General features: G+C 41.1%; 2 protein-coding genes across 2 annotated transcripts in view; both read right to left on the reverse strand.

The window, feature by feature from the left end:
• The window catches only part of chrnb1 (cholinergic receptor, nicotinic, beta 1 (muscle)), a 28,842-nt gene extending 15,513 nt beyond the window's left edge, over positions 1-13,329 (reverse strand). The window contains exons 1-7 of the mRNA XM_034856792.1: positions 13,004-13,329; positions 10,325-10,458; positions 6,394-6,438; positions 5,584-5,693; positions 3,508-3,616; positions 3,278-3,422; positions 2,302-2,487 (exon numbers count right to left, since the gene is read on the reverse strand). Coding sequence (XP_034712683.1) covers positions 2,302-2,487; positions 3,278-3,422; positions 3,508-3,616; positions 5,584-5,693; positions 6,394-6,438; positions 10,325-10,458; positions 13,004-13,064 — 790 coding nt within the window. The 5' untranslated portion in view covers positions 13,065-13,329. The remainder of the gene's footprint in view (positions 1-2,301; positions 2,488-3,277; positions 3,423-3,507; positions 3,617-5,583; positions 5,694-6,393; positions 6,439-10,324; positions 10,459-13,003) is intronic.
• A 4,989-nt stretch (positions 13,330-18,318) lies between these two features.
• fgf11a (fibroblast growth factor 11a) overlaps positions 18,319-24,583 on the reverse strand; it is a 100,823-nt gene continuing 94,558 nt past the window's right edge. Inside the window, exons 6-7 of the mRNA XM_034856872.1 lie at positions 21,408-21,413; positions 18,319-18,595 (exon numbers count right to left, since the gene is read on the reverse strand). The gene's annotated coding sequence lies outside the window, so the exon portion shown is untranslated. The remainder of the gene's footprint in view (positions 18,596-21,407; positions 21,414-24,583) is intronic.

The following is a 24,583-nucleotide window of genomic DNA, read 5'->3' on the forward strand; positions in this document are numbered from 1 at the left end:
TATATATATATATATATATAGAGAGAGAGAGATGTAGTTGCCGTCGGCACAATGTATGAACAGAAAATATTTAGGTAAAATATACAATTTTAAAATAATGATTCTAGGGAAAAAAAATCAATTCTAAAAAAATAAGCAAAAAAAAAAAAAAGAAGAAATCACCATAAATACAATTTTTGCATTTTTTTCCGCAACCCTGCAAAGTATTTAACAATGTCTCTACCAACAACATCTGTCATTGTTTTCACTCCTTTAGATCTGTGTTACGGCTCATCTTTTTTACCAGAACAAGGTTTGTTTCTTCTTCAGCTGATCTGCTATCTTAGCCGCAGGCCGTTTAATTCACCAGTATTGACTCCAATAGAAAATTCATCTCCCATTCTAAGTGAAGCTGATTGACCAATAGAGCAGCCTCCCAGGAGTATCCAGTGGCCACTTACATCTTGTGTTTACCACAGATTGGATAGAGTTGCTAGGTAATTGGAAATTGATGTGCATTAGGGCAGCGCATGATCCCAACAGTGAGTAACTGTCAAAGAAGAGACATTTCCGTAGCCAGCAGTTTAGCTGTGGTCTGGTATCCCGAATCCCCCTGAGCTATCCCAATGCGGCGTCATTACAGCCGGGGGATGACCGTAATGGCACTTTCTACCTACAGTAGATCAATGTCAATAAACCTAAAATTTCTTTCCCTTTACATTTTTGAAGGTGACACGCATAATTTAGCCAAAATTGTTCTTGTATGTGTACAAAGAGGAAAGCCTTATTACTAGTATCAGTGTAGCATGGAGACTGTGCCATTGTCCTTATTCTCAAAGTTTCCAATGTCAGGTCTGTTGATCTTCAAAGTCAGTTCTACAGAACTAACCTTGGCCGGTTTTCAATTAGGTACAGAGAAGAGGTTTTTCCCCTCACAGTCACTCCTCATTTATGATTTTTTTCTTCAAAAACTTCTCTTGATAGAACCAATTGCAAATTGAAGTTCTGCTACGTGTATAGGCTAACCATAGTGTAAATATGTTACTGTTTATATTATATATATATATATATATATTATATATTATATATATTATATTTACATTATATATTTTTTTTAAAGATGATTTTTTTGGGTCATTTTAGGTCTTTAATTCCACAGGACAGCGGAAGAAATGAAAGGGCGGAGAAGGGGAATGACACGCACCAAAGGGCCGCAGGTTGGACTCCGACCTGCGTCAAGGAGTAAACCTCTATATATGTGCGCCTGCTCTACCAACAGAGCTAACCTGGCCTTGTTACTGTAATATTTGTATTGATTTTTTACTTGTTTTCTATCTGTAGTACCCCTAGTCTGGAATATGTATTCTTTTCATAAAATATTGTTTTATTTCCCTTTAAAAATGTAAGAAAAAATACTTGACTTGTTTTTTTCCCAGCAAACTATAGTAGTACTTGAAAATACTAGTTGTAGTATTTGTTGTACTAAGTTGTTGTTGTAGTAAGTACTAATTGAAAAAAAGCACATGTATACTGTATATCACAATGTGTACATTTTGTGTTTTGCCGTTTCAATAGTAACTGCTACAGATTCCTCGCCCGCCACATTCACAACTTTAAAAACAAGTTGGCGGTTTTGTAGCTTCCAATACACAAAACAAACTTTACAAATGTTATTTATACACGTTTTTTTTCCGATAAATACCACCAATACGTGACTTCAAGACCAATTCCTGAACGACACTTTGTCCGATAACAATTTTATAAAAATCCATTTCAACAATAAACAACGGCTGCAATTTACCATTAGACAGAAGAAGAAGAGTCACTTCTGGTTAGCTCGCAATTTAAGACGCCAATACCCTGTCGAGATCTATGCACCGCACAAGGCTACACAGTCTAATACATGTAAATGCAGTCATGGAAGTATCCAAAATGCGACAGAATGTTACAGACTGATTACCAGTGAATCCATGTAAACAAGTCTATTACATGAATCATGTTTAAAACCATGTGTGACAAGGTACAGTGTTAGGACGAGCCCCTCAGGGCTGATTTCTACTTCACTTTGGAGGATATTGACTTCACCAGTGCTCTATGGGAAACAGCTATCTCATCTGAATGCCTTTGGGACGGTAATTGGACAAGTGTGTGATTGCCCAATTTAACCTGACCACACAAACACAATTAGGAAATGGTATAAGCGGTTTTAGAGAGCAATGATAAGGCAGTATAATCCTAATCAGATCAAAGTGGAACCTTTGTGCATTACGAGCCAGATTGGCTCATATAGTAGTAAACTGGTATTATTCTGTGTGGGTTTACCTGCGTCAGGAGGCAAGTAGAAGTTAAAGATGGCGATGATGGTGATGAGGATGCAGGGGAGGATGATGTTCAAGACGTAGTACAGGGGCTTCCGCTCAATGATGAGGTAGAAAGTCATGTCCTCATATAGGTCATTGTTCATGTTCTTCCTGCACGGCTTGTGTCGGATGTGCCACTCGCCGCCCTCTGGGGGAAACATTCACATTTAGACATTTTGATCAGCAATAGAGGGCAACAGATCTGCATACCAAAAGAGGAAGTGAACGTGCAAACACAGTCAAACAACTAAAAACGCTCCTGTTACGAGCAAAAGAGTCTAATGAGAGCAAATCAAAAAGAATGGAGAGGAAACTCACTGTTTCATGCAAATGAATATATACTTCTATTTCTATCCTTTTCCTTTTCTTCCTAGTCTGGATCAACAACAATTCATTTCTAGGATTATCGCCGGCGCCACCCGATGTTCTGCTCTCTGTCTTGCCATAGTCTGACTTTGTGCTCTTTGAGCTAGCAAGCTACACGCTAAAAATGCTTTGGATCAAGCAACAAAGCAGGCCTGTTTGGTTCTTTCAGGGAATGCCTGTAAAAATCTACAAAGAATATGTTTACGGCATTCCTCTCTAACTGGGACATTTTGGGAACGATTGGCGGGGATTGCTGTGGACAAAATACACACATATTGAGTAAAGTGATAACTTAATTTAATATTTTGCGGGGTGAAAATGTTCCACCAAAACAAGTTCCTTCCCGAGACTATTTTGCAGAGACGATTGTGAATGCAAACAACTCAGAGTCTTTTCCTTTCTCCTATCCCTGAATGTATGCGAGGAGGAGCCAGACCTTCCTCCACAGCGCTGTGGGGATAGGTCTGGCAATGTAAGACAACTTTCTTCCTAAAACACTCCTATACTCTTTACTTCTCTACGTATCAGTCTATCCAACCCTTCTCTTTATGTGTTCCCCACCAAATTCTCACCGCTGAAAGATTCGTCCAATTGGATCTCCCGGATCTCGTTGCCTTTTGAGTCCAGTGCGTACTGCACGTCGATCTCCGTCGAGTCGTATGTGTAGGAGCGGAACTGCATGGTGCAGTTCTGCCAGTCAAACGGGAAATACGTTACCTAGACACAGAAACAGACAGAGGGATGAACGGGAAACATGAGAACAGAACGTTAAGTCGGTGTTTGTATATGTGATGATGTTCACCTTAACTCCACAGGAGCTGCAGTAGAGGGCAGGGGGAGTCCAAGTTATTCTGCCATTACTGTAGGCCTGCACATGGACATGCAGGGCCACATCGAACACCCCGTCATTACTGCAAACAGAGAACAAAGTAGGATTTCACAGCTTTTCTCATACCTGCATGTTACTGTCATTAGAAGATTGCCCTTGGAACATTTTATGAGTTCCTTATAGACTTCTACTGAAGAGTTTTGCTTCTTTCTTTACTTCATGTTGTGCAAGTACTTTTAAGATCACTGTCTCCCTGCTTAAAAGGGATACTTTGACAATATTTAACAAGCTTTGTATCATAATAATCTTGGTAGTAAGCGTAAATGAACTATGGTAAACTACCTTTTGTCACACCAGTGCCAAGTTCTCCCTACTCAAAGCAGCTGGCAGCTGGCAGCTGGCAGCCCCCCCTCCCCCAAAATATAAGGCCTAAAGATGATATTTCAATCACAAAAGTTGATAGAAAGCAACATTTCTGGGTCCAAGAAATGTCCAGCAGAATTAAATGTGACAGGCAGTTTAAAGTCTCCATTTTGCAATGCAACAAAAATGAACAGCTTATCCTGCTGACTCTTATGATGTAATAGTAGCATCCCAGGTTTGAATCTCGCCTGAAGCGTTTGTTTCATGTCATCCTGCATACTTCCTCCTACTTTCGTCTCTTTGCTCTTTGAAATAAAGCAGAGTTATCATGAATTACCCACAAGGAAAAATAGGCTGAAGCTGTGGTCAGATTGAGTAATTATATATAGATTAAAAAAAACTTGTATCTGGTATGTCTGAATATTGCAGTTGCACAGCTGGGGTACATTTGGCTGAAGTCCCCGTACTGCAAGACCCCACTAAAACATTCTAATTGACACGGAGAAAACGTAGGAACTCAACACATTTCACAGGACACTTCTAAGTGTAGCACTAATGTTGGCTGTATACAGAGTTGTTTGGGTTGTTAGGCCCATAACAAAGACATCAAGTCAATTAGACCCAGATTTAGCAGTCTGTCAGGGTGCAGTATTTGGCTTTTTATGGCTCTGCTAACTTAACAAGGAGACGGTTGTGTCCTTAAAGTGGGCCGTCCTGTCCCTGTGAAGGTGCTGCTGCTTAAATGGCCAGCACACAGAATTTTATACACACTTTTGGATTTGTGTGTGTGTGTGAGAGAGAGAGAGAGAGAGAGAGAGAGAGAGAGAGAGAGAGAGAGAGAGAGAGAGAGAGAGAGGTGTGATTCCAAGTGCGCCTCCCAGCCAGAAGCAGCTGACTGCTTTCAGCTCTGTTTTTCTAGGGAGCCATGCTGTTTAATTGCCTATAAATTGCTGATGAATGGAGATGGGGATATTTACAGCCATTCTAATTGGAGTGTGTATTGTATGTGTACAGGGGTGTAAGAAAAAGAGACTCTACTCGCTCCCTCATTCTTAGTATCTACATTTTCTAATTTAATGCTGTGACAGAGTTTTTTCATTAAATACAGTAGGCACTGTACTGTACTTGGTCTTCAACCGCTGGGTGCAGCTGCATGTTCAAACAAATACTCTGTGGCTGCAGTTGACTTGTTTTAATTACTGTACATAGCACTTTCTCTTATCTTTATTCTGAATTTCTAAATAGTGTGTGTGTGTGCGTGTGTGTGTGTAGAGAAAAGGTTGTAGCCTTCCTTATCCTGCTGCAGTCTGGTGGAGAAATGAAAAACACAGAAAACTAGTTTGGCTAACCATGTGTATTAAGATAAGTCAATAACCAGCTTTGTCTCCTAAGAATTACATTCCCGTATAGCAAAACTACATTTTCAATTACTTTGAGGGAACCAAGCAGTGCCCCCGTTTGTCCTCATTAAACATTTGTCATACTGTTGCAATATCTTAGTCTACATGTCTGCCCCAAAGGGAGCAGTCACATCAATATGTATAGGAGGGTAAAAACTAAATGTGCCTTAGGGTCGACGCAGAAACCATCCAAGTCAAAGAAAGTTGGAAAGAGACCAAATTGTTTCTCCTGTGCTCTTTAGCACTGGTTAATTTATGCCAATGTGAGTGCAGTGCTCGTGCTTACTTATTGATGAGGACTATGTCAGGCAGCCAAACCTTCGCGGCGGGGATACGCATCACCTCAACCCCATCATGCTCCTTGGGTTTCCATGACAACCGATGATCTGTCCATTCCTGTTTCAAAAGTTTCAGGAAAAAAAAAAGAGGTTGATGTGTGCAGGCATGTGGAAATGACACACTAATGGGTAAAAAGGGCAGTGACACAAAATGGCAGCTGGAAACTTTACATTCAATCATAACAAGAGTTATCTCAACACACTTTACAGATAGAGTAGGTCCAGAGTAGATTTAGACCTACTCTATCATTTACAAAGACCCAACAATTTCAGGAATACCATTTACATACTGTATGCAACCAATTTGTCATTTCATCAGTTTATTTTTCATTTTTTTCCCACTGCTGTAATTAGAATCCACAGGGACGATTCCCTTGTGCATTTGTCCTTGCATAACAAAACCCATTTGCATAATTTTTCATTTTTCATATGCTCTGTATTATTAGGACAACTCCAAGTGCTCTCGCTTGGTTAATGTGTAGTGTATTGGCACTGAGCTGTACACAAAAAAGAAGGTCTTTCATGAATACATTTATTTGCAGTGTTGAGTATGGTCCAAATAATTCCAGTACTCTGTGTTAATGGATGCCACTTCCAGTTTTAGAAAAGCAGGCCGTCTGACAGATCATTCAATGTGTGTTGGAAAGGCTAGAAATGTAGGCTACCACAACATTTATAAAAACCAACACCGCATTTGCAGCCTAAACAGTAAGAAATGTTAGGTATGGACAAAAGAGCTGCCACAGGAACACACTTACCAGATTCATGACAACGACTGAGCTCATTTCTTCATTTTTCATATTCTGGAACAGAATATAGAAAAGAATTAGATGTGTTATAGGAGCAACTTTCTGGCTAACTACACTATATATATATATATATATATATATATATATATATATATATATATATATATATGGAGTCTGCAAAGAGCTTTTTTTCACAGGGCACCTTTGTATCCCTGGATGATAACTGCCTCACCTGTGTAACTAAAAGTAATGCATGGCTCTCACCGATGTTGAGTGTCAAAAGTAACATGACCTAACAGGCTTGCCATCAAAGTAGAGGCCGACCGATAAAGGACTTCTAAGGGCAATATCGATACAAATATTAGATTTTTTTAAACTGATATTCCAATATATCAGCCAATGTGTATTTTTACAAAGTGCCCTCTGGTGGACAAACTATGCAACGCCAACACTCATGACATGGTTGAAGGGAGTTTTATATTTTATTTTTTGAATATTCATTTATCGGCCGTTATAAATATTGATACCATTTGTTTGGAAAATGCCTCTTATCAGCCGATAATATGTGCCGATATATCAGTCTGGCTCTATATTAAAGTCTTGATTAATCAACACACAATGCTGTCTTATCACACTAATTCAATGTTACATTTTCACATCAATTTCATAGCAATTAGAGAGTGAATTCTGCTCCCAGTTTTATAAAGTCCGACATGCACAACCAATGACGTATAAGGTACCAGGGTGCATAATCAGACATGAAACCCACATGTTATGCTTAGGGTTGGGTACCAAAACCCGGTTCAACTCTGAAACCGGTTCCTATGCAACAGGTGGGAATCGGAGCGGATAAGAATGCAAATTTCAGTTCCTCATTTTGGTTCCACTTAATATGTCAACAGAAATATTTGACAAAGTACATCAAGTGTTGTGGCTAAATAACACATACACGCACAGCCTTTAATTCTGGATCCAAACCATAGAATGTGAAAAAGGATGGACGACGCATCTGGACCTCCTCCTACTGTACAAAAGTGAAGCCGAAATACTCAGAATAAGGGCATTGCCAACTTGTAATATCGAAGTCAGAAACTGCACAGTAGTAAATTGGCGGTTGAGCCGTGGTAACAAAGTCCCGTCTGTACACCCGCCTGACCAATCGCAAGTCAATCACAGCTGGCAGTCATGATATTTCAGATTTTTATAGCATCAAATTACTAACAAGAACTATAATACATACACAAACACTTTTGCAAGATCTTGACTTTGTTTTGCGATATCTCCATATCTCCATATTATTTTCAATATACGGGGCTTCACGCTGAACACTGTATCAGTTCTCTTAATACATGGACGGTTCTCATGTATATTGTTGGATTTGCGAGAAAGCTTTATCTTTCTTCATTTTTTTCTTCGTTTTTTCCCCCCTCCATGTCACCTCCAGGACTTTGTATTCCCCAGTACATGTTTTTTTTCTTACGTTTTTAGTTTGATCCATCCACTAACATGGAGGTGGCGGGATTTAAGTGCAATTGTGTGTGCGTGCATGTGATTGTCTATCCAGCAGGAAGGTGGAGCTTCCCTGAGCCGGACCTGCTATTTAAAACGCTTGGAGGAATGTCAGAAAGACAGCTGGGAAACAAACTGGGAGGGGGCGGCTGGGTAAAGGGAGGTGGACTTAAACCATCTCGCTCTCTCAGCCTCACACAAATAACTATCCCATTACTGACCTCTCTCTTACTGATTCTTCCTGTAACTGTTTGAATTCACCGCAGGGTGTCCCTCTGGGTGAATGTTAATAATAACACTGCTGTTATCCAGCTGACTAGTTCTGGGAAGACAGAGACGGAGCATATCCAAATGGGTCAGTTTTCAACATTGTTCCGCTCCAGAACGAAGAGTGACCTTGAGTGGAGGTGTAAGGAGCATGCTCACTGTAGAATGGTATGTAAATGTGACATTGTGTGTGGGCATGTGTGTGTCGGCGTGTGCTACGAAGAAAAGAGCCAAAGGGGAGTTAAGGAACACACAAAGTGATCAAGCGTGTGCATGGTTTTTATGCGGTCATTTAGACAGAAGTCCAGTTGGTGCATGCTGCTAAAACACGATATACCAGCATGAGTGGACAGAAATCCAGTACTCCACATCAGTAGGAAAACTGTGTGCCATTTGACTCAGCAGGCCTAGCAGAAACCAGATGGCCCTCAGATATATTCACAGTTTGGAATATTTAAGACTGTAGCTCTACATTTACAGGTATAAGGTATTCTGTTATCCTGTCATGATCTATTGGTCCTAAGCATCGGGAGAAACCACTGTGCTCAAAACCTCTTCAGAGACATCGGCCTGTGGAAATCAGATTTGATTTATAAACACGTATCAGAGGCAGAATGCCCCTAGTTGTTCTGGAAAAGTTACAGCATTAAAAGATCAGTAACATGTATGAAAGGAGATTTGATGTCTTGACTGTCACATGAAACCCCTCAAAAGTCACAATTTTGAAGGGTAGCCCAAACAGACCTTCTTATGCTACTTATTTCACTACATGGTACGGCCCGGCTCTACTCAACTCCACTCGCTCTTCTTTGGTCTTCCATTAGCCAAAGTTTTGGATAGTACCTGGTACTTTTTCAGTCAAGGTTCCAAAGGAGCACAGTCGAAACTGAAAAGGTGGAGTTGAAACATGGGAGACCACTGATTGGTCAGAGAGAATCATCACTAGTGTGACAAGGACCTCCTGCATGAATTGTTTTTATTAGCTAAGCTACCGTCGGTTGCGGCCGCATTTCTTTTATTCACTCGCCCCAGATTTAAAATAAAACCAAAGCTCTTGAATAGGGCAGCAGCAATTGATTATTTTAGTAATCCAGTATTCTACCGATTATTCCATTGATTAATTGAATAATAAATGCTTTTTCTTTTTGGTAAATAGCAATAGTAAATTGCTATTTAGAAAAAAGCAACAACGTTATTGCTTAAATTACATACAGTAACAGGAATAGACAATAATATTTGTAAGCACTAGCCTCATGGGACACGCTGTTCCTAAATCAGGTTGCCAAAGTACGTCGTTGGTGGCCTAAATGTTAATCTTTTTACCCTTCTTCCCCTTTAGGCCTCTGGCTTTTTTCAGTGCATATCCAAAAAAGCTGTTCTCTAAGCCCAGGTACATGCAACTGTACAAATCTTACAGCAGGGCTATTCAACTCTACTGTTCTGGGAGACGCATTTTCAAAAGGCCGATCTGAGTGAAGTTTAGAAAGAATGCCGATGTGACACACTGAGCTTTTTTCAGATTAAAGTGATCCTAAACCTTCCGTCGTTTTCTCTGCCTCTCAGCTCTTAGCCCCTCACTATTTTTTCCTCTTTCCTCCATTTTGTCATCTGCGTCGTCTGTCTTCACGGCTTGCGTTTACAGCAGCGTTAGCCTGTTGTGCGACAGTAATAATCATCCGTGCAGAAACACAGCGGTAGCTATACAATGTTAGTTACATTGTTTAAATGAAGCTTCGGGGCAGAGAAGGCACACTACGCTTTGGCAATTGAGAAAGGGCAGACATTTTTGCAGATGAAAGGCTCCAGCGAGGGTAGCGTTAAAAATGAAGTCAGTGCTGTGTGGCATTGCTTTGGCGATTAGCTGAGAAACCCGCCTATACTGAGGGGGTAGGCTACTATGTGCAGGGGAAAACAATATAGAGAAAAGCACCTACTATCTACTAACTAAAAGTGAGTGGAGTCAGGTTAAGCAGAACGTTCAGTGGAAATTAGGCATTATTGACTATCACAATAAACACCTCAAGGGGTCACATATACCAAACTAAATCCTGGGTGGACAACCCCCTGTTTTTATCATATCCTGTAATCTGCCACTGCTTTTCACATTGTGATTGTGCATGTACATATGTTCATATACGTGAAATGTTAGGGTCCCATGGCTCACCAGTCCAACGAAGGAGGAGAGGACCATACCCACACGGACCACCACCCTCTCTTCAGGCCTAGATGCCGGCCGCACCTTAAGGTTGTAGCCGGTAAAGAGCTGCTTCAACAGAGCCTTCTCCACTTCAGACGCACCTGTATGACAAATAGATTAGAGGTCTTGAAAACCCATTCCTCGTAGTTCTTTTAATTCAAAAGACAGATAAGACATCAGCCAATTAAGGCTGCCATTGCATCGTTAATTTATCAGTAGCTGTCCATAACCCATTGGCAGACGGTGGTAGTTATAATGTGGCTACTACTGTAAAAGAAATGACTCTCTTACATGTTTTGTTCACAGTTTCTGGGGTTCAGTGCAAAACTCATCACACTGGTGACAAGCGAGGGCGAAGCTAACTGACTGGCGGGAAAGGTATGTTGTGCGACCAATGAATCCTCTAACTCAGTGGCCGAGTCCACAGTTAGTGGATGCTTCCCAGAATTAGTTTATTACAGCCGGATGTGTCGCCCAGCAGGAGATAGCCATACTAGTTATAACTGTGCGTTAGGGGAGTTGATGAAATCAATGGAACAGCGTCAAGTTTTTCTAACTAAACAAGAGTCCCACTTTCTGCCTTACTGCCCCCAGCTGCAATACATATGCCACATGAACGCTCTGTCAAAATCCATATTGTAATACCCATCTGACCATAAACAGAAGTAGAAGTTATAGACGAGTCTCACTACAGGCCTGTATCACTTAACAGCAGTTTCAGACTGCTTTATTTCCACCCATTTCCTCCTCAGTGTTGGAAGGTTAGACACATTTATAATCAGCAGCTCTGGTGATGTCACATTCATCACGTTTGGCATAGCTGTGGCCCTGGCAGGATCCAAGGTGACAGGAACAAATGACAACGATCACCAAGCAAGACACCCCCATTAGCTAGGCAGGCACAGGGAAGCAATGGCTGCTGATGGCCGAGGCTGTATGGTTAGAAGGAGGCTGTGGTACAAGGCTAGATTTTAGCATTTTCTCCTCGCCGCCCAGTTCGGATGACTTGGTAAATAAGACAGATTCAAGTAAAATGAGATCATATGAGGTAATACTATGTTGGGCATGTGAAGGGTTCTTGCAATGAATATAAATGATGGCAAAACAACACAGAGCCAATTTGAATGGTCATTTGTAAGCTTTGCTCTTCTGAAGTCACTTTGATAAAGGACAGAAGAAGAATGGATGAGTCATCCTATTCGAAAAGGCACTTAAAATGCGCTTTCAGCTGTTTCCTTCACAATAACTTCACTAAAAAACAAGTAAGTGCACTTGCTGAGTGGTGATAAACATGATTTAAATATGGTTCAATATGAGCTACATCACTCTCTAAGGGCTTGAGTGTAATGTTCTTGTCCAGGAACCAGCGGTGAGTTATCAACTCAAATGCTGAGAAGAGAAAGTTGTTAAAAATTGATTTCTCTGGAGAAATTGTTGCCTGTCGATTTTTTTTTTGTGGCTTTAACGTCTAATGATATTTAGTTTGTGGCGTTATTTATTTTATCACAGGCTGGTACACTTCTTCTTCTAGCTTCATCAGGTCAAAATTCAAATTCTCTTTTTTTATGAACAAATACCTGTAAAACCAATGGCATACACATAAACTGTACCTTCTGTTTAGTGCTAATTAGCACACGTTAGCATGATTTTCCCACCGGTAAACCTGGTAAATATTACCCGCTAAACATAAGCAAGTTAGCACATCACAACGAGTGCGTTAGCATACTAACGCACAAAACTCCCATGGGGGTGAACCTAGTAAATAACTGTAAATTACTGGTAAAATACCGGCTAAACGTTTGCATGTCACAGTGAGCATCTTAGCATTTAGCTCAAAGCACTGCTGTGTAAAGCCTCATAGAGCTGCTAACGTGACTGTCGACTTTCAGTCTTGTTATAAAGTAATTAATATGCCCAAAGTGTGTCTGTGCTGTGTGGTTTAGGCTACTTACCAGACTTTATACACATCTTCATCACTTTGCTGCTGCCGTGACACATAACTAGCTAAGAATGCTTTACTGTAATTCAGTTTTGTCAATGAGGCTGTAGGGACACAAACACTAAATCAACGTCAGCATTTAGAGCAGTAAGCTCAAAATGAATTAACTAAAGCTAGTTAGGTTTACTTATTATCCTATCAGAAAATCATTTTTACATGAGCCAGACCTGTATAGACCTTTTTCACAGCCGACATGTTGACATGTCATAGTAGGAAAAGCACAGGTGTATTCAAAACCATTAATGATGGCTGCATTCCACTTAGGAGAGGCCCTGGTATTGTGAATGCTGACTTACTGAAATGGCTTACTGGGACACTTGATGGTATTGAGCCATCTTAAGGTTATCACTTTCAGCTGTGTTTTTCCTACTATAAGAAATGTCTGCTGTGAAAACAGTCCATTGCCAAGCACAATGGATAGTCAATCTCTGCGCCTTCTCCAACTACAAGTAATATCACTGTTGTAAACCTTTAGTAGTCCTAAAGAATGTTCAGTGTCCCAGAAAATGATAACATTGGTAGATTCTAGTGTACTTAAGGTTATAAAATATTTTTGTTACATGTGATATTAGTGTAGTGAACTATTCCATGACTACTACAGATAGGCCTTCTGTTACATGGGTGTATTTTATCAGCGTGTGCCTTACCTCCAAATGTGCTCAGGCTGCATAAGCAACATGTCAGCAGGATCAGATCCAGGCTTTTCATGGCGACCTCCCAAACCAAAAAGCTCTCTCCTCTGCTAAACTCCGTTGATTAATCCAAACTTAATTCTTTCTTTCTTTCTTTTCCAATGCAGCTCACTGGAACTCTTCAGTGTAACTTTTGGTTTGGACTGTTGTTGTCTGTCAGTCAGGCGAGCCTGGCCAACTGCTGTCTGCTCCAATTACATCCTTGGGGAGGAGGGGTGTGTGTCACTGTTTACCCCCTTAGTCAGTCTGTGATGGTGTGGACCAGGCTCTACTTTGGCCATTTAGGAGACTTTACACACCACTGGTTCTCAAACTGTGGCCGAGGTACGGTACACACAGAAGTCCTTGCTGGGTTTCCAGGCAGTTAGTCAAGAAAAATAGTGAAGGTTAAATTTAATTGGTAGATAGCAGGCATAGCAATATCATGGAATGGTAAAGGCTGATTTAATACGATGCTTCAGATGAAAACGCTATACTGTTGCTACGTAGGTTCAGGCACAACGAACATGCCTTGTTCTCATCCTTCTCATCCAATTGTCTATTTCCCCCAAAATCCACTTTTCCTGCCTCTTTGCCTTCTCACCATCTTCCTTTTTATTGGGAACCACAAGGGAAACAATTACACTACAATACCACATCAAACTGTTGACCCCTCCCCAAGTCTCGTTACATGTGGTCCCTAAGCCATGAAACCAGGTACACTGAAACACATTTGACCATTGGTTTTTCCCCCTGACCTAGACCCCCATTATATCCATCTGTCGTATCTGTCCTCACCCCTAGCAAATACATCCATATTTGCTAGGGAGCACTGGATAATTCCATTAAGGGATACATTTCCTGGAGTTTTCTAGCAATGCTATGAAAAGAGGAGCCAAGAAACAGACTGTTTAGTGACAAAAATGCCTAGCTGCTGATTCCATACATGCATGACACTTATTCCATACATGCATGTAAATAGTACAATAGATGTACAATCTCTATTCTTGTGTGATGATAAAACATTTCCTTTGTGCTAAAAAAATCATGGCGATCTTGGTCGCCCACTGTAATAAGTGGACATATAGAGGTGATTCAGCAGCCATTATTCTTACAGTGTAACGCTCAGTTAATCAAACCGTTTAACAGCCACACTGCTGTATTTCCTGAAGGCCCCTGCAGTAAAACACCTCTATCCTCCCCCGGTATATCCCTTTACTCGTCTCTTCACGGCACTCTGCTCTCACTCACATTCATCGGCCTTCCACGCTGCCGTAATTTACAATCCACTGTCACTGCCATTTGGCATGCCGCCAATTTAATTACCATAGAAGCTAACTATTAACAGCTAGCAGATAGTGTCAAGTCACACATTAAATTTGTGGTAATAAGGGAGTGTATATAAAGCCCCTGTTGGCAGTAACTGAAATGCAGGGATCTCTCTTAGGGAAACCATAATAGATCACTCCTTAATTCAGAAATAGTTAAGTGAAATTAGATTGATTGCTTACTCATGATTGTTATTTTCACGGGTAACATATATATGTAACATGATTATAGTAATCAGACTTTATAAATAGTGGATTTAAATGCAGTCTTGCTTTGCCAGACCCAACTCCACAGCGCACTCGAGGAGTGTATGGCAAAGCGAGACTACATTTAAATCCCCTTTATATAAAGTGTGATTACTATAATCAGACTGATTGCTGTATGGCTACTTTACACAGCATCCGTGGATGGGAGGAAAACGTGCTCTGGTTTAGTTCTCATTTCTTTAAACTTATTACAATCGTGCTAAGTACCACCCAAAAAAGCCGCAGAAAAGCCACGGTGTCTCTTCAAAATAGGCTCGGTTAGAACTTGATTTGGTGGAACCTGTATGTTTAAAAGTTGTTTTATTCATGCAACAGAAAACTCAGATTGGACAGATAGCTAGCTAGCTGTCTGGATTTACCCGGCAGAGATCTGAGATTTTAAAATGCCAACATATAGAGAGCCGAAAGTAACAGATATTCAGCCTAAATGAGTGAAACTTGACGGATTATCAGGCGGCAATAGAGCAATCCCGGAATTGGAGGTAATCCAATTCATCTTAAAGCTTTGTACTGGGGCTCATGGCTGTGTGCAGGCCAGTCGAGGTCTTCCAGACCAAACTGGGAAAACCATTCCTTAATGTAGCTGGCATTGTGCACACTGTCATGTTGCAACAGGAAAGGGAGAAACACAAACTGTTTCCACGAAGTTGGAAGCACAGTATTGTCTAAAATATAATTGTATGTTGTAGCATTAAGACTTTGCTCGGTTGAAACTAAGGGTTGCCTCACAGCTAACGTGGATCTGGGTTGGTGCGTTTGGTTCAGTTTGTCTGTAGTGGAAAAGCTACATGATTTTGTGATAGTGGATATGCGATTTATAGATCATGGATACCAAAGATAATTAGCATTTGAAGTCCAGTTGGAGTCTTGAGTAATAAGGATCCTAGTAAGTTCAGTTTTTAGTAATTTTTTGCTGTGTGTTAGACGTTGTTAAATAAAGAAGCAGTGCAAGCGCTGTATAGGTTCTGCATAACCCTAACTTGGTTCTGACAGACTCTCGTCCATTTTCTTTGTACAGAGAGTCTGGCCACTCTCCATTGACAAGTGTTAACTTCCTTGAAGGCGGGTACTCTGTTGAAGATTTAAACTATTGGATCTGCCCGGAGCCACTCTGGATCTGCCATAACCAATCACTAACATTTGGTCGTGACATACTGTATGTAATGCACATGAGCAACAAGAGGGGAGACCGACAAGGTTTATATTTAGCATTAGCATGGCTAGCGTTAGCCTTAACCACACCTTCACCACTAACAGAGCGAGCTGGAAAATTAAACTCTTCCCGCACCCCGTGGGAAAGTGTAGGGGTAGAATTGTTTCCTTTGGTCCAGACCAGAGGCTTACTGTCAGCTGAGCATCCCCAGGGAGAGCCTAAGTGGCATTCAAGGCCCATTAAAACCCTTAGCACCTGATTGGCCCAGTTTGCACCAAAATTGCACTTCTACTCGGAGGCATAACTTAGTCAAATCTGAAAACAGAGACATAATAAACACATTTTTAGATTAAGAGTGACTGACACTCTCCAAAGATATCAGTATATGATATGAATAAACATTGGGAAAATTTGCTTAGAAAACATAGAAAAAAGATGCACCTTTCAGAACTCCCAGAACTTCCTCACATGTCACATTTGGGATTTTTTCTGATTTGGGGGTGGCTACTGAGTCCAATTTCAATACCCCTAGTCCAGACCAACTGAACTACAGGTTTGAAAGCGACCACAGGGGCCAGGCCAAAACCATGGGATCATATGAACACGTAGTGTAACTTAGATGATGTTAACTCTGTTCAGCACTGCCATATCCAATATTAAATGTAGTTATTTTTGCCGTAGGAATGACATCATAACACCAAGAAAAACTCTCAGCAGACCAGCGTTACAATCATACAAATATATTAGTTTGTTTTATTCAATTATATCCAATAATATGTCTCCCATGACTTTGTGTAAGTTATTATAGAAATAAATACAGATCATATTGCAAATGCAGGGACAAGAGTTTTGGGATAATAAAGTGTTGAGGATGGGGGGGCTTAAGGGTTTAAAGAGTAAATATTGGGGTAAGACTGTTTCTTTGAAGGTGTCCAGTAAATGATTGGCGCATGCATGCTTGTAGTCCCGCCTGTCTGTGATCTTCTACCTCAACCCAGGAGTTTCAAACTACAAGTCCCAACGGTTCTCTAGTCCTTCTCAGCTCTTTCCTGTAAAGGGATCCATGGGTTTTGGATGGCGCATAGTAGTTGTATTTGCCGCCTTGCCAGCAACAGGGGACCTTACTGCAACCCAACCACATTTGCGTGGATATATTTATATATTTGTATATATAGATATACTTTTTGCCCCATTTGTATACAAAAATAGTGTCATTGTGGCTTTGTAAGCTGGAAGACTGAAGCACTCTTTTTGCATTTGGAAGACAAGAAGGAAAGTAAGAATATGGTGATTTCCTTAACATCTTTTCTGGAAGACTTTGTCACAATAACTTGGATCGTCCATGCAGTACAAAGAAGAGCAAAAAAATAAATAAAAGAGTCAAAAAAATCCCTAAAGGATCGATCACAGAATCACACACACAGGTAGAAGACGTGTGTTTTTGAGAGAGAGACAAGACGGTGAATGAGCAGTCCACATGCTGCCGTTGCGCCAATTAAAATCCCGTTAGGTGATCAAAGGTCAGAGGTCAGTCAGTCAGTTTGATTGACAGGTGAGTGCTGGAGGATTGTGGGGGATCCGGAGGTTTGAGACTCTACAGTCTTGGCATACTTAAGTCTTCCTCTCTTTGTAGATCGAGCTCTATTGTTCACCATCCCACATGTGATAGAACAGTCACAGGTTTGCACTTAAACAGCTAAATGAACACGTCAAATCAACAAACACACATGGACAGACCAACAATGATTCATACCAATACAATCAGAACTCCTCATATTTCATTACAAGTCACAGTACATCCACTGAGAAATACCCAAAACACAATCCATACTGGGTTTTTTTGTTTTTTTTAACCAAAAAACACCTGAAAGAAGGGTTAAATTAAGACATTTGAGCATAGCGTACAGTGTAAAGTCACTACTAAAACATTGCTGGTGCATTAGCTTGTGAGAGGTGAAGTCCCTCAGTGATCTGTTTGTTAAGGTCACCCCCGTTTAGCCACATGCTGTGTGTGTGTGCGTGTGTGTAATACAGATGTCTACAGGGATTGTGAGTGTGCTTTTAAAAACACAGACCCCGTTTTTATATATACAGTATATACTGTATATATGAAGTTAATGTGGTGTTATACAGGACGTGACACAAGGTGCACTGGATTCCAGTATAAAAGCACTTTTTTTTTATAAAGCAGCTAAAGCAAAATAAAAAGAGAGAGAGAGAGAGAGAGAATCTGTCTGAGGACGGCGTCACTCTTGTCACGTGAGCCTTTCTCTTCCTCCCTCTCTTTTTTGTGTTTTCTGCTGCATTGCAGATGTGGTGAAGGGACTCCACCTCAAAGTAATGCATGCACACACACACACACACACACACACACACACACACACACTCTCTCTCTCACACACACACACACACACACACACACACACAAACACACACTCTTCTAACAGCAACCAAGCTCACAAAAAGGGGAAACGTGTTAGAAAAATAAAAGCTCTAATAAAACATGCTGTTGGTTTCTATATCAATATTAATCCTTTTTTCCCCACACTCTCCCAATTATGTGGCTGCACCTTGTTAATGGAGTTTATTGCTTTCTGCCCAAGGACTCGTACTCATTGATTTGGCCTCTGATTTATCCTCTATTTTCCTCCCTCCTTCTCTCTCTGCCTATAATTTATTCCCCCCCGCACATATTGGACACACAGATATTCAATCACAGTTACAAAACGATTACACACAAAGACCAAAGCTAATGAGTAAGATCTAGACAAACACACACACACACACACACACACACACACACACACACACACACACAGCCTCCAAGTTAAAGGGAAATAGTGTTTGCAAGAGGGATCCGAGAGAGGAAGTGAAACTTCAAAGAGAGGCTGGGAGGGCACACGTCAGCTACACTACAAAATGTGGTACTTGCCCCTCTCTCTCTCTCTCTCTCTCTCTCTCTCTCTCTCTCTCTCTCTCTCTCTCTCGGAGTTCTTCACAACACCGGGTGACCCCCACTGCAGTTGTAATTCGCTCAGTGAGCAGGGAGGGCCCTGACTCGCAAGAAATGGGAGGGAAGGGAGTCCCCGGGGAGAGAGTGTGTGATGTGTGAAAGCGTGCGGCGGGAATTAGACACACATCATTTAACCTCCTCAGATATCTACACACACACACACACACACACACACACACATGGATGCACACCTCTCCCATCTTTTTTTCCTTTCTTTCTTCATATACTCAAAAGGAACAGCGACGTCAAGCCCAAAGGCCAATATTTAACATTTAGAGCTGAATCCCGAGACATTCATCAGTGAGTTAAAAGCAGTAAATTAAAAGAGGGAGGGGTGGGGGTCGCTATTCAAACGGGCTCGAATGGACAGTCGCCGAGATAAATGGCTAACTTTATGTCCTGCTATTCACACAGAACAGTTGGAGGTGAAGCCTGAAGGCCGGAGAGCAGACAGCCTGGAACATAGAAGCTGATTTCAGGCTTCTTCACAAAAGGACTTCTACTACAGACAAATGGGTGCACTGCAAAACACACACAAGTCTGACACACACACACACACACATACACACTTTTGCAATCATGCAACATCTTTCCACATGCAACAAATTCCATTTTGTAATCTACCTTTTTGCAAACACAGTGGTATACATATTTTCACGCATCTCCTTTTAAATTCTTTACCTTTACCTCCTTACCCAAATATATCCATAAAACTCCAATTACAGGTAACGTTGAACATCTAAATCTGATTTTCCAATGACATCTGTTACGTCTTCTGTAAAGAATTACAGTAATTAGATCACAGATGTGAATGAGAAATAGGAGCCTATTTGTCCCACTGTTGAGAAAAGTAGGGCCACTAACATAAAAAAGAGAGGTCGTCTTGTTGAATAGCATGAGGATGCGTATTCAAATAAAACTGCTAAGCATAAAAAGAGACTACTGACTGACGCAGTGGCTGATGGACCATTTGTAATAGATTGCGTGTTTAGTTACTACTGAGTCCATACACAGTTTGAATATCTCAATCTGAGATATGAATCCATAACTCACTAGATGTCAGCATTGACTGACGCTAAGTCGCGAGATCTGATTATTCGGTTTGAAAGAGACTTGGCTCTCGTTGCTTTGAAGTCCCTTTAACACAGATTTTGAGGAAGGGAATAGGATAATTGTAGCCCTGAAAAAGATCGCAACCAAATAAAGTCTTATCTACAATGCCACAGTGTGTGTGTTATTTTTGTGTGTGCATTTGTACAGTTAATGTATGCATTATTTTCAAAAGGTTAAAGGGCCTCTTAAGAAATATAATATTGCACTTCCATAATGTTGGGGGACTCATCAGCCATATTTTAAAAAAGAATGGTCGGAATTGAAACAGCAGTAACTTAGATATGCTGACTTTTATTGTCGTGCAGAAGTCAAGCTGCGATAAAAAGCGGGATCCTACATTTCCTAATGTTTGGACAGTGGCTGACAGCGTGAGCAGCTACACGACTCGGGTAGAGAGTAGTATGAAAAGCCGAGAATCTGCATAGGGAGGTTGGTTGGGGGGGTGGTGGATGGGTCAAACAATACAGGACTTTAACCCTGAAGACTGGGTGTCCAGTCCCTTGGGTCACGTTTCCTAAACCCAACTGTTGGGTTCATCTTTTACTAAACCTAACCGTCCCCGTTACTGTTTCCCTTAACCCGACTGTCCCGTTCTTGTCCCGCGTGTCATGGAAACTTAAGCCCACCAACCACCTTTTCCTAACCTAACTGCGTCAAAGGGGACGCCAATAGTCCCGACAGATCTAAACACGATTTATCTAAACGCGCCGGGACGGTAAAGGAGACTTTCAGCGTCAATAACAACGCCAAAGGCACCTGACCAAGCGTGTGTGTTTTACGCGATGGAAGTGAGAATCTGTTGCAGCTACACTCCTCAAAGAATCCGAATCGATAAGAGCCGGGATCGAAGGGAAGAACCGGGACTGGAGTCCCATTTGTTAACATGAAAACAACGCCTAACCCTACATTTGTGTCATATAACAATATCCGAAAATTTAAGACAATATCCAGCCTCATGTATCACGACCTAAATAATAACGAAATATTGCCCGGACCTACCTCTAGAACTCTTTAATGGTTGCGTAGGTAAAGCTCCACACCTCTAGGGTGTAATGCAGGCTTGTGTGCGTGGTTACCACTAATTATCTAAATTACAGTAGTACATCAACATATATATTTTTTTATATTATCTCCATAGTCCACCTAGATAAATAAACTACAATAGTTAGCCCTTAACTCTTCTTTAAAGCTTTTTTTCTTTGATTTAAAGTATGAAAACAACAAACATGACACATACATAAAAAAATATTGCAACGTAGATCTCCCAGCCCTTAAAACATACAGTAAGAGTCATAACAGAAGTCATGGCGTTGTCGCTCTGCTGGATTCCTCTTTTTCGTTTTTTTTTACCCAACCAAATCTCTCTATCTAATCCCACCCAGTCTTACTTCTATTCCGGCGGGCAGGAGCCTCGTTTAATTCAACATTTGTGTAATTATTGTTGTGAATAATACTCAAACGTGTTCTGGATTTAGCGATCGATAGGATGGGTTACTGGTCGGACACGCTGACCTGAGGATCTATTAAACAGTTTAAACAGTTTAAACAGTCTTTATGTATAGCAGTTAGAACAGTAACTTTTGTCAATAAGTCACAAAAAATATGGAAATAACTCACATTTTCTTTCCTTTAGTTTATTTGTCAAATCATCTGTCTTTCCTTGTCACCCATCCTCACTTCCTCTCTTTTCATTCTCCTTCTGTAAACTTATCTGTGCTCTCTATCTCTCTGTCTCTCTCTCTCCTCCAGGAAAACAGACGTAAAGTTTGCTTCATCTCTCAGGTAGCAGATTAATTTGCTCAGCAACTTGCCTCTATTCTGCTGGTTATCAGCTGTTATTATTTACAACCACAGGTTACACGGGAACAGAGGATTATAAGTGTGTGTGTGTCTATGTGTCTATGTGTCTGTGTGTGTGTGTGTGTGTGTGCGTGTTCAGGGAATGCGCGCCACTTTATAATTCCCTCCTAAAACTCTTTTCAAATTATTCTTTTCGCCCCCAAGAATCGCTCTCCATCTGGGTTTCCTTTACTTCGGACGGCCCCTCTCTCCGAGCCCTGATCATCAATCTAAACTCGCCTCTACCTCCCGGAAACATACACACAATACATAAACATTAGGCAGAAACAATTACCCCACCTGGCATATTGTACCAAGAAAGTTCGATATGAAAAATGATTGCTTTTTTTGTTGAATGGCAGAAACAAAATGGAAACACACTCTCCAATGAGCGCTGTGAAATATTTCTTTCCCAAGGGAGTCTATCACATTAAACACTAAAGAAAATGTGATCAAAGTAAATATAACACAGCTATCTTTCCATTTTCTACTCTTTTTTTTTCATTCTTATACTTTACTACAGACATCAATTTAAATTATTTATATTCGACTTCAATAGTAAAAGTAAATCAGTAAGTCAAAGTAATCATGATCTATGAACTGTCAATCATAAAAGTATGAGACTTGTGAAATGACAGTAGGCTTGAATTCCTTTGCATCATAACCAAAGCCTCCAGTAGAGGTGTATGGTAATTCATAGCAAGCGATTCATGTGAACCATGGTGTTTTTTTGTCATAAATAGAGTTGCTTGGATGAAAAACCATTTGTAAAAACTTAGACTAAGAATTAAAGGACCACTCCTGGGATTTAGCAATGCACTTCCGTAAAGTTAGGGGACTTGCAAGAGATGGATGAAACACATGAATGGTCAAAATTGAAGCAGCGGAGGCCAAAAAATTTTAGTCCTTACTATGGGTCAAGGCCCCCCCCCCCAACATAAAACTCATTTTTCAGACCTTCCGCGTCTGGTAAAGGCCCACATATTGGCTAAGGTGGCAAGATCGGTTGCCTGCCAATTGAAAGGTTGGTGGTTTCGATCCCTGGCCTTGCAGTTCCATGCCGAAGTGTCCTTGGGCGAGACACTAAACCCCGAATTGCTCGGATCGGAGTGTGAATGTGTGTGAGGGTGTCACCTTGTGCGGCAGCCTCGGCCTCGGTGTATGAATGGTGAATGGTTCCTGTACTCTGTTAAAGTGCTGTGAATAGTCGTAGAGACTACAGTCCATTTACATTTCCTTACTCTGCCTACCAACCCGGGAAATGTTGTGTTTCAGCTTGGGTTGGGTTCATGTTTGTTTTTAGTTTTTAACAGGAATCCCAATACATTATGGGAGTATGACCGCATATGTTTAAAAAAAAAAGTTGTATAAAGCCTTTTCGTGGCTCCAGAGGGAGCTGTGCTAATGATTGCTGGAAGGATTGCCCGGAGTGATGTCACATGAGTCAGTGTCGGCAGTTGGGGCGAAAAAACTATTTTTTAAATATGGAAGAAATGTGGGGGTGTGGAGTCAGAAAGATGGGAGGTCACTACACCTCTGGAGCCCCTCCTCATCTCAGCTCTACTAGCATATCACACCAGAATCTAACTAAATCCAACTAAACTGATCTGTGGTCGAGTTGCAGTGTGTTTAATGTTGGCCTGAGGAAAGAAGGATTGCCTGGAACAGAAGAAAAAGATGATATCGCTGGTTCTACTTCATAATATTTTATGTATTCATTTTATCTATTTATTATTAAACTGTACATTGTGAATGAGTACCTCAAATACATTTTGTTATTGCAGGTGTGTTGTCATGTCATGGCAGGTGTGTTGCTCTGCACCCAAGGAAGTGCAGTGTCAAGTGTAAAAATCTTGATGAGCGGTTCTTAAGAAAGCTGCAGGCAATAGACAGGCCAAGCAATCGGCCAGTTTTGAATAAGCATGTTTTGAACGGGCACTATACTAGTCAATTAGACTGAGCAAAAACACAGCTCTAGGTTCCCAACTGGCAGTACCAGTGCCGGTATGGCCCAGGTTTTGGGCTCAGTTTTAGGCCTTTGTGTAGCTGTACTCAGTGTTTCCTTTATGTTGATATTATTGTGGGGGCCCGCCACGGCAAAACGTCTCCCACTACGGTATCAGAAATAGGGCAGACGCACAATGTAGTCGCGGTTGGCTTTTAAGTTATCCTGCCCCCGTTGGCTGCCGCTCACGTTGCAGTTTAACAACAAGTAGAACTATTCAGAGGTTATTGGGCCCGTCCAGGTTAACTCCACATACTGTTGTTTTCATGTAGTTTATTGTCAAAATGTTTGCTGTCTTCTGAGTCAACTATAAAACTAATAGCTCGGGGGGGGGGGGGGCTATAGCCTACAGCTAAACAAATCCTAAAGGAAACACTGTACTCCACCCCTTCAGTTTGAATTCCAGTATTTCTGTTAGACTAAAGTTTCCAATCCTGACCCAACATTACTCAAGTGATGTCACTAGGGTAACAGTCTAAGTGCATACAGTACACAGAATATTTATGGCATGGGGTAAGCGATAAGGGGCAGCAAGGAATGCAATTATTACTCAAAACCAATTTTTTCTTTTGTATTTTTAGACGAGAATAGCACATTGAGTGATGGAGGGTCCCCAGATAATGTGCAGGCCTTGGGGGGTTTGTGCAATGCTTGGCCAGCCACAGTAAGAACAGCTACTGCAGTGCAATCACAAGCTACACCGTTAGCTTCCATCAGTACCCCGTCACAATGATGATTTCCTCATCCTCTACCAGAACCTGTATACACACTCACCACCACGCCGGTGTGTGTGTGTTTGTGTGTGTGTGTGTGTGTGTGTGTGTGTGTGTGTGTGTGT

Source organism: Etheostoma cragini, chromosome 19, assembly GCF_013103735.1.
Source record: "Etheostoma cragini isolate CJK2018 chromosome 19, CSU_Ecrag_1.0, whole genome shotgun sequence".
Lineage (NCBI taxonomy): Eukaryota > Metazoa > Chordata > Actinopteri > Perciformes > Percidae > Etheostoma > Etheostoma cragini.